The 12,101-nt window shown below is 27.0% G+C and overlaps 1 protein-coding gene across 2 annotated transcripts in view; it reads left to right on the plus strand.

The window, feature by feature from the left end:
• The window catches only part of LOC129962095 (inactive dipeptidyl peptidase 10-like), a 381,626-nt gene that overhangs the window by 308,886 nt on the left and 60,639 nt on the right, over positions 1-12,101 (plus strand). For both annotated transcript variants that reach the window (XM_056075816.1, XM_056075817.1), the window contains exon 3: positions 8,628-8,726. In XM_056075816.1, coding sequence (XP_055931791.1) covers positions 8,628-8,726 — 99 coding nt within the window. The remainder of the gene's footprint in view (positions 1-8,627; positions 8,727-12,101) is intronic.

Consider the following 12,101-nt stretch of genomic DNA (forward strand, 5'->3'; position numbering starts at 1 on the left):
TGATGTTCAGAGCAGTGCGAGCGCTCATAAGATTGTCAAATATAAGCAAACGCAGTTTGGAGCTTTGTTAAATGTATAAATCAAAAATCAATAAAAGCGATCTCCTCGAAATTTTCTCACATACTCTTCAATTTCGTATTACAATAAAGAAACCTATACTTCTATTATTAACAGCATGCTATTTGGTAAAGAAGAATTAAGAAATAACCTATTAGAGTGCGATCATTGGTGAGTTTTACAATATTACACAATGCCAGAAGGTCGTACATATATTTTGGAAGATTTTTTTTTTCCTGATCGATTGAAATAAAAATTTGGCACTAAACTACAATTGTATTCACTAGATTGCATAACCAAATTCCCTTTACTTGAATCAATATGAATATTTATTTTTGTATTTTCGCGTTTACACGCCTGCAAAAATACAGACTTGCCGACAATAAATCTCTTTTCTGACTTTTTTTCGCTTTTTAGATATTGCATTAATTTTATCCAGATAACTGGACAGATAAATCTCCCACGTAGAGATTTCATTGAAAATTTTATAAAAATTCATGAATTTAGCGTAACGACCAATACCACAATTCATTCATCTATCTCAAAGCGATTTTGAATTGTTGTCCTCACAGACAGATATAATTCAAATTTCTTGTTTTTAGTACTTAGAGGAATATGGAAAGAGGAGTTTTAATAAAATCCGGAGTTTCTAAATATGGAAGATTGCAATACTTTTATTTTCTAAACTTCGTAAACACAAAAGAGGAAAAATATACAACTGCCGAAAATAATATATATATTTTTCTCTCGGCATTATCGAAATGTTTTGCGGTTACATAAATTATTTTTCTTAATTATAACAGATATTGTAGATAGATGAAATCCTAATTTAGTCAATACTCATAGCTAATAAAATCGGGTTGAATTATTCTACAACAGTCACTGAATCATCTTTATGCCATGACAGTTTTTTTTAGCTTCCTGTGATTTTCCTTTTCACGAATTTTTCTTTTATTTGTCTGCCTATATTCTGAAATATATCACACAGAAATTTGTTAATATTACAAGTAATACTTTCATACAAAATCGTGTAACTCAGATTTTTACTGAATTTTATGTAATATCTTTGAAGTTTTTAGTTCTGATTTCTAATCTATGTTTAAATTATTGAGATAACTTGATATTTTCATTCATTTTTCTTCCATTTTTTGCATACTGTTTTAGCAACGGTTATTTTTATATCATTTTTATAGAAACTGTTTTCATTTAACTATGAACTAGAAATAAACTTGCTTGGCTCAGTATGACCTTCATATTGGTTCTTGTACCGTAAATCCTCAAACCAAACCAAACTTTCATTTTTAACGTATATGCTTAACAACTTGAAGTAAACAAATAATGTATTTTCGAGATTCATTTTTTAATACTAATATTATAAGAATAGGGTTTACTCATGACTAAGCTCATAAATGTTTCTCATAAACAAATGAAATTTTAAAAATATGGTTATTTGAATTTCAAAGACGATTATACATTAAGTAGTCTATCATACTGAGCTTATGAAGGATTCAGTCGGATTTGACAAAATTTCTAAACTATTTATTTTAATTATAAAAAAGTATGCAAATTAAATTGTACGAACGATGATATTCATGAAACTTTTGAAAGAACTAATTCAATTATCAATAAATTATCAAGGCCATTTATCTACATAGATATCATCATAAATAGATCATATTACTAGATATGTACATATCTGTTGTACGCAGATATCTATAAGATATTCTTATAAAAGTACATAATGGTTATTTTTTTTAATTAAGATGTTCGTATAACTTGAAATTGAGTAGAGAATTTTTATGAATATGTTAAATCAAAATCTGCATACTATGTTTGACATATTTGCAAAACACATAACTGAAAGAAAATTGTTATTCTTAGAATGCTTACTAGTTCATGCCACCACATGGATTTGTCAATTGTTAAGAACTATGTTAATCAGGCGTATGAAATTCTGGAAAGTACGTTTTTTTTTTGGCAGTTAGAAGAGATCAAAATGAATTTAAGAAGAATCCTTTAAAAATCTGAAAATGTATCGTCTTTTTCTGAATATCAGCGGAATATTGTTTTCTAATGGTAAACTATTCCTTTATTTTAGATACCATATATTATATCAATATTTAAAAGAAATAAAATAAGGTATATAATTAATAATTTCTAAGGCATCCGAAATTTTGAAAGAAAAAAAAATGCAAATATTTAAAGCTATTTAAATATTTTTGGCATTAAAATCAATTATTTCATCCAGAATTCTTAACTGAATATTTTAGCAACGTTAATTGAACTTCATCGAAAATGTTTATTTAAAACCAAATTAATTGTAATATACTAATTGTTTTCTTGTAAAATAAACACTGTCAAACATATCCAAATGTTTAACAATCTCAAACACTGGCAATTTAAATATTTAATAGGTATTCTCAGTTTTCCCTTTATTGTTCTTCTAATTAAAAATATTTATATAGACTGCCCAATTTTAATCCTCCTTTTCAAGAAATAATTTTTTGGAGGTTTTATAGAAATATATTTTAAAATGCCTAAGAACATGAAAAATCAATTTAATTTTTTTTGCAGTGGACAGTAATTTTCGCGCTTTTCCTGAGGCTTAGATAAAGGGTTTGAATAAAAATGCAACATCGACTGAATAAATTTTTCTATACTAATTTTGTGGGTTAATTTCTTATAAGTTTAATAACTGCAAATGTATAAAACATTTGAATTTATAAAAACTATATATATATTATTATAACTAATAAGGAATTTCTCATAGTCAAACCTGAATCATAGTTATGATTATTGAAATCTATTCGGAATCTGAAACATCTACTACATGCGAAATTAATGATGCATTGATTTCCTTAATTTGATATCCAAAATACCTATTTAACCTGACATAACTAATATTAGTTACTAGCGAACCATTTTAGAAATACCATTGTAACTATTGGGACACTTAAAATAATAATTCGTTCATTTTATTTTGCACTGCTTTTTGAAATATAAATTAACAAAATATTTTCATCTACAAATTATTCTATAGTCAGAAATTGGCATTTCACAGGCGGCAGTGTAGAGAATATTTCTACGTAATAGTTGTTATTTGAACAATATTCATGGAGTTCAGCAATTACATAGACAACTACGAAGTCAAAAGTTACAGTTATTTAATTCATTTTAGATAAAGTTAAATCCTTCCTTTCTGACAAAGAGAACTCAGATAGAACAAAGTTGTTTTAATTGAGATAGGAACTAAAACTTCAAAACTATCAAATCAACTTTCATCAAATTAAATTTCAAACTTATTATTTTTGGAATTGTAAAAATCCATTCTGTGGTTCTTCAAATATGGCTATTTTCTTCAAATATGCATTATAATATTCTTAGAAACCCTTTAATGGTTAAATTCTGTACAACAGTCTGTTGAATGGTAGCCGATGAATTCAGATAGTTTAGATTAGAATTATATATGAATAAATGGATGAATTAGCTTTGACAGAATACGCTCTGATGATTTGTGATGAAAGAATGTTCTTTAAATCACAAGTGATGAATTCGATCATATATGAGCAAATATTGTTTTAAAAAGTGAAAATTTGTACGGTTGTCGAAGATGTTCTTCGAAACTAATTTGTAATACAATTATTGCATTCTACAGCCATTTAAAAAAAACGTTGAAAATTAATAAATGCATGATTATTTTTTGATTCTTCCCTTTTAATAATCATTCGTGATATGTATATTAATTCTGAAAATTGCAACCATGATGCATCTTATTTCCGAACGGAGGTATGGAAAAGGGATCTAAAGATCCAAGTCTAAATTTTCTTCGGAAAATTTTAGAGAGAGAAATATGAAACACTGTATTCTTATAGAAGAGCATAAGAAAATATTTTACATTTTGGTACATTTCGCTATGGACAAATATAAATATTTTATTTTATTGCAAATAAATATTTTACTTTTTATCATTCCTTTCTATAGAAGCCCAAATATGTTCGTAAGTTCGAGTATCGTATTTGATGTAACTTTACATGAAATATGATAAATAATTTATAATATATGTATAACTTTAATTGTAAAAAAAAACATTTGTTCCAGTTCCAGGAACACTCTTAGTATGCATATGTATGCATATAAAAATAATCCATTAAAATAACCAGAAAGATTTATTCTGATTTTCTCCAAGCAGTTATTTTATTTCATAATTTGCAGTACATTTTCTTTTTCAAGTACTAAAATAAAATTAATTTCTAACCAGAATATAATAATTTTTTTTGTAATTTTTAAAGTTAAGCTTTTTTTGAGAAATTAATCTGCATAATGTACCATGAAGAAATGGTCCATAAAATATAAGGCAATTTATTTAATTATAAATTTATGTTTCCTTCGAATGCAAAGTGAATCTAAAAAATAGAATTTTATGAAACATTTAAAATAATTATTCTACATACGTATTTATTTTTCTTTAGGCATTTATTTGTTTTCCTTTGTATCATCACTTGTAAAGAAATTCTTTCATCAGCAAATTTATTCAGTTATTACTTGTTGTTTGATGATTTAAGCACATTTAATATTCGTCTACCGTAGAATAAATACAGACAACATTAATTAAAGTGAACTGGCAAAGTGAACTGGCATATATATATATATATATATATATATATATATATATATATATATATATATATATATATATATATATATATATATATATATATATATATATATATATATATATATATATATATATATATATATATATATTTGTTATAGTATTTTATATATATTTGTGATATATATATATACTTATTTACACTTGAAAGCCATTTATTCAAAAGTAAACATAAAAAACTCAAACTGTTATAATTACTTATTTTATCATAAAATTCTACCTCAGATATTTTAGGACAATTATATTTAATTGCGTAGAAACAAATCTTCTCAAATAACCAGACAAAAAATGCGTAATAATATTCTATTATTTCAATCCAGGATAAGATTAATGCATATAATATTGAAAAATATGTATTAGATAAATACATTTATAAGGTACGAGATGTAGCCACAAAATTTCAATGAACTTTTCTTAAATAATCATTTGTAAAATTTTCTGTTAATTTCTTAAATTTAAAAAAAAATTAGGGTGAATATGAAGACGGAAACAATTGAAATGGAAAAGAAAAATTGATATATAACCTTTCCAGTTTTCAGTCCCAAACACAGGGTGGGTAACTTCCTCTATATACAGTATCATTCAACGCAAACGGTTGAACGGAATGCAATGAAATTTGGTACATACACATTACCACATTACACGAGATGCAATCAAGAAATTTCTTTTTTTTTTAAAAAAAAAAAAAAAAAAAAAAAAGCTCCAAAATGTCTACCAGAGAGCGATTTTTCTGAAAAAACATTAATTTTAACACAATAAATGGAACACAGAAACAATATTAACATTTATTGACTTGTTTTTGATCACCTTGTAATCGAATTATATTAATTAAATGTAAGGAAAATATAACAGTATGCTGTTTGAGAAAAACAGTTCAGTTTGCAGAAACAAGAACAGATTAGGACGAAATTTAACAAGAGGAGCAGTTGTTAATCATGTCCAGGATGATGTAGGGAAAGTTGCTCCATTGTCCACCCTCATTCACCTGCAAAATTTCGTGTCGATGGACAGTGTGTGTTCAACAGTAACTGAACAGTTGTGATGCTTCGCCCATGAAGCGTTATGGAATTCTTTAAGTCATTCAATGTCGCAACAAGATGCCGTCAACATTACAGCCTCAAACATCAATATAAAACATGACACCGACTTCAAACATTTCTTATCCTAACCAATTTTGCATAAAGTTTCCTCTTCTTCGCAAGCATGCAAATCTTGACATTTTTTTCCCCCTAGAATTGACGGTTTTTCGCGGTTTTACATTTTATTACTCATAATTATTTTTCTGGATTATTAATATTGTTCCTGTATTCCTTTTTGGGCATTAATTGTGTTAAATTTAATGTTTTTTCCGGAAAAGACGCCATGTGGTGGACATTTTGGAGGGTTTATTTATTTATTTTGAAATTCCGTGAGCGCATCTCGTGTATAGCCTACATACTAAATTTTGCTGCAATACGTTCAAACGTTTGCGTTTATAGGGGAAGTTTAATCATAATCTCCCTGTATTAAAGTATTAAAAATTTATACGATTTAATAATGAACTTTATTAAACAATATACGTTAATTACTTATTTAAATATCACAGTTAGTAAAAAAAATCCTTCTTTGCAATAAATTTCGTTTTCAAAACTCTCATTTGAAATTCTAAATGTTTATATCTCTCGCTAATTATGCGAATATTTCATCCTTTCCAATTAATATCTGTAGAAAAATACAGAATTCCAAGTTAATTATTAAATAAAATGAAATACCTCCAAAGAAGGGAAAGTCACACAACACTTCACATTTCCCCTAAGATAAAACTAAAAGGACTAAAAGGAAACAACGGAGTGCGCGTGTAACTTCAAATTTAAAGTTCAAGCGTTAACTTGAGAACAGTTTAGTAAGTTAATTAAAGGATCTTTTTTTCCGAGAAAAATTTCTCTAGGAATAAACAATTCTATAAAATGGAATCTTGAGAAATATTGATAAAGTTCCATGACTGTAAATGGATGAGTTTTCTGCATAATATAAATAAGAAAAATATGACGCTTATTTTTTCCTGTTCAATTTTATCTGAATTCTCTCATAAAATTATACGCAAGAATGCTTCTAATGACTACAATAAATTGTTATATGTTATTTGAAAAAGAAAATATTAAGAGCATAAATGTGCTTTATGGATAGTTTTCATAGAATGCAGGAACAGTAATTAAATTAATATTTCTGAAAATAATAATTTTACAAATATTAAAATTTTCTAGATAAAATTTTTCTGCTGTAATTATCCAGTAATTATTAATTAAGAAGACTGGTTTATATAAGGTGATCTGTGTTTTCGTTTTTAATAAGATTATTAAACCATGTCTTTTTCGTAAATACAAAATGTACAAATGAATAATTAAAAATAAAAGCGAGGTCATTCATATCGATTCATTATAAATAACATAGACTTCATGCATCATGAAAATAAAGTGTTTTCAATTAAATGACTACACATGTATTGTTAAATTGAAAGTTCTCTTTAAGCTTACTATCTGGAAGGACACAAAGCCAAAGACAGACTGCAGAGGAAAACAAAGTGTCCTTATACATCGCGATGTTTCTCATCCAGTCTTCAAAAGCTAGGAAACCATCTCAAAGCTCTATGTGGTATTCGAAAAGCAAAGCCTAAAACAATTTATTGAATTTCTAAAAAGCAATGAACACACAACATCAATACAGGACTGGGATACAGTTGCATATACATATTTTTTTTTCCTTTTGAAATCTTTGCAATCTGTGAAAACTACCAAAGGAAGAACAGAATGTAAAAGAGAAACTCTTTTTTATAAATAGGTAGGCATTATATAACAATATAAAAACACAAAAACCATTACAATAGCAGAAACACAATGGCAATTTATAAAAAAATACACATAATCTAAGAATTGAAAAGATATATTTCTTAAAAAATTATATTACAATAATAACATTCAACTGGAAATCACATACAAATCCCTCATTGAAAAGATTATGGTTAATACTAAATTAATTAATACCAATCAGCATCAATATATTGTTATAATATTTACTTTTTTCATAACATTTAAATTCAACATGGGAAATAAAATAGGAATAGATAAGTAACAATAAGAAAACTCTGATGAAGGAGTAAAGAGTTCCAAATAAGGAGCCTAAAAATTAGTGTTTCCCCGATTTTGCCGATAGAAGGAATTTAATCATGTATAATTGTAATGGCAGAATAACCTAATTATAGAGCAGAAAATACTAGACTAATGGAAATAACAAGGAATAGTTATGATACCGTTCCTTTTTACTTTCTCATGTACGAAGTATGCAGAAAGCATAGTAACCGACAAAAAATTCGAACTCGAGTTTTCCATGAATCTGCACGCTTTAGACTTCCCGAGTTCGAAAACATATTTTGTTAATTAAAAAGAAACAGAAATACAGTCTATATTAAACAAAATTTGATCTGGTGTCAGTATTAACACCTCACATAAGTGATATGATGAAAATCTCATGCAATATTAAATAAAATATATATGATACTACTACTTCACGATTATGAACTATTAAATAATTATATAATAGTAAGCATTTTATTATATTAATGAAGTGCTATATATTTATCTTCAACTGTAAAACACTCATATTTTTTTCCTTAAGAGCTTTTGACATTTAGGATAAAAATACATTTATAAATCTTATACAACTTAATTTAAAATGATTCTAATATTTTTAAGAATCATTTATTTCTAAACCATATATAAGCTTTATCTTAATCATTTTAATGGTGTTTAAAACTATACTTTACAATCCAAGATTCATACGATTTTATTTTGATTATGATTCATACGATTTTATTTATTTTACTGAGTTTTTGCTGAAAAAAAGGATTTCTTTCTCTTTCTAGAAAATACTGGAGATGGCCTAAAAGGAGAAAAAATACGCCTCTCCGATATAGTGCAAGACAAGTTTAAGCCTCGACTGTTCAATGGAAGTTGGATTTCTGGTATGCTAAGAAGTAATTTTGCTTAATATTGTCCTAAATCATGTTATTACTTAATAACGCTTTTTTTAATTTTTATCATGCATTTACAAGATATTGGGATGTACACAATCTCAAATTAATTGAAGAGAAGTTAGTGATTATATTTACACAGATATGCTTAAACTTCGCATAGTTCTCAAGGATAGATTCAAGGATAAATTACTTCTCAAAGAGATTTTGAGAAGTAACTTAAAATCTATTTGAGTTACTTCTAAATACAGTAATCAATTTATTTTATCTCCATTCTTAAGTACTGGGCATATAGAAAAGAATTACTCAAACAACAATATAAAAAATGTGTGTAGTTTTTGGATATAGGATATGATTATAGTAGGAAAAAATAAGTAAATACATAAAGAAAATGGCAAAAAAATCCATTTGGTGATAATGATTAAATTAAAATATAAAAACTTTTCATGACATTCTTTTTAATTTTTAACAATTATTAATGCTGTAAAGCCCGGATTTGGGCATAATGACATTTGATAATTAGAGGAATCACAGCATTATCAAACGATTGAAAGTACTATGGAGTATTTATTAATAAATTTCATCAATAATAATTTCAGACTGTGAGAACACTGGAATAATGTATTTTTATTTTATGAAGATCAAAATTGTTATTTATATCGAGGTTTTTATTGCAGTTATGCAAAATTCACTATTATATCATTTATATTGCCTTAAGTTTTTGACTATTAAGAACTCTGGTCAAATCTTTATCTTTATGTCTTATTTTATATTGTTATGAAATATATCACACTATAAAAATATTAAAGGAGTGTTTTTACTTCTCTTTGAATCTTTATTTTTATTTGTTATGTATCTGCATAGAACAAACGAATAAAAATTTAAATAATTTACAATTTAGAAAAAAAGCTGAAATATTTCAGTACGAAATTCTAGAATAATAACACTCAACTCTCGTCTGGCTAGAGTTAAAATGTCATGCCGGTCTCTATAAATTGCATAATTCTAAATTTTGAAGGAATATATTAGAACATCGTCTTTTATTTTAAGTAACCACATGAATTAAAAAAAAAGGTTTTTCAAGGAAAAGAAGGATTCTTATAGATATATTGCTGAGAATTTTACTTAAAAAACTATATATTAAGTAAAACTTTGCTGTATTGCTTTCATTTCAATGCTAATAAAATGAAAAAAAAGTAATTTTTATATTGAAATTATTATTATTATTTGAAAAATATAGAGTGTTCATTAATTATTGCCAGGGTTTCCGCACCTCATAACTTTTGAATAAAAAATATTACGGAAAAACCGATTCCGTATTCGTAAATTACAACTCAAAGAATTTTATTAATGATATTAAAGTATAAAGCTTGCACAATTTGCACTTTGTAGGCATTCAGCTGAAGGCGATTATGTATTCGAAAATTACAACTCAAAGAATTTTATTAATGATATTAAAAAGATTAATTAATTTGCACATGGCTGCCCTTCGTGGCTCGTAACACATCGAGACGAAATTCGATTTCCCTCCAAGTGTTTTCCAGCATTTGTGGGGTAACATTTTGGATCGCAGTAGCAATTCTGCGCTTCAGTTCATCAAGGAAGGGCATAGGAGTCTTGTACACAATGTTCTTGACAAACCCCCATAGAAAGAAGTCCAGCGGTGTTATATCTGGTGATCTCGGAGGCCATGGGATTGGTCCACCTCTTCCACACCATCTGTAGGGAAAGTTCTAGTCTAAAAAGTCACGTACAATCATGCCCCGATGTAGGGATGCACCATCCTGTTGAAATATCACATCTGGCTGATGTTGCTGCATCTGAGGAACCGCATACATCTCCAGCATGTCAAGGCATGTCACGGAGCTTATTGTTGTTTCAGCAAAGAAGAAAGGTCCAATAACTTCAGTATGTGATAAAGCGCACCAAACATTCACCTTTCGGCTATCTCTTTCCAGTTCTCGATAATCGTGCGGGTTCTCCGAGCCCCATATTCTACAGTTATGTTTATTCACTTTTTCTGACACATGAAAAGTGGATTCGTCACTGAAGAACCATTTCCGAAGGTAATTTTCATCATCCTCAATTGGAGTCAAAATTTGTTCAGCGAATTTACGAATACATAATCGCCTTCAGCTGAATGCCTACAAAGTGCAAATTGTGCAAACTTTACACTTTAATATCATTAATAAAATTCTTTGAGTTGTAATTTACGAATATGTAATCGGTTTTTGTGTAATATTTTTTATTCGAAAGTTATGAGGTACTGAAACCCCGACAATAATTAATGAACACCCTGTATAAACACTTAATCAAAAATCAAAGCCACAATAAAAATAAAAAAATGTGCGTATGTTCCAATCTTATACATAGAGATAAAGACGTTATCGGATGCATATTTTAATGTTAATTTCAGTTTAAATTGCACCAATTAATAATCTGCTGTTAAAAAATTTATATGTAAAAATGAAGTACTTCTAAGCCTTATGTGAAAATCTATATTAATATTTTAATGAAAGCATTTTTTTTTTTTTTTGCCTGTATTCCTTTAGAAAAATGAATGCTTTTTACCATCTCAAAGGCAAGTTTATAATTGCACTTGTAGAATCGGCAAGTTATGATTCTCATACATAACACGATAATTTATATTTCTCATAACTTCTCGTGTTCTAATTAGAACTTAACAAGTTAACTATCACAAGTTTTATAATTGAGTTCAAGAACATATTTTATTTGTAAAACCTTTCAACAAAAGTATTAAAAAATTCATAATTATGATAACATTGTGAGTATATTTGTGAAAGAATGTATTCAAAATTGTCTATGTATCCCTAGACTCTAAATTTATTAGAACTGCCAAGTCACGCCATTTTTCCATTATAAGTTTATAGTACTTCCAAAAGAACCGGTTATAAAATATCCAATTATGCAATCCGTGAAAGAAAATTTAAATACAATTAAAAAATCAAATAATAATGGATTTTAATGAATTGAATATTGAAATAATATGTCTTTCTACTAATTTTTTTCAAAAATATATCCATTATAATGTATTTAGACAATTTCTTACGTATCAAGGAATTGCATTTCCTCTGAAGTCAGCATTTCCGATCACATAAAATGCATGTAATCGGCGTTATGGTTATTTAAATATTTAGAACAATCAAAAGTTTTATATATATATATATATATATATATATATATTTCAATAATGTATTGGCGAAGCAAAATAGAATATCGCAGTTTATAAAAAAACATGTAAATTTTCATTATTATTAAGTATCTTTTATTGATATTACTTGTACCTATTCTTTAAAATTTTATTCAAAATACCCTATATAAGATATTTTATTTATCTTCATTTTG

The sequence above is a fragment of the Argiope bruennichi genome, chromosome 2, assembly GCF_947563725.1.
Source record: "Argiope bruennichi chromosome 2, qqArgBrue1.1, whole genome shotgun sequence".
Classification (NCBI taxonomy): domain Eukaryota; kingdom Metazoa; phylum Arthropoda; class Arachnida; order Araneae; family Araneidae; genus Argiope; species Argiope bruennichi.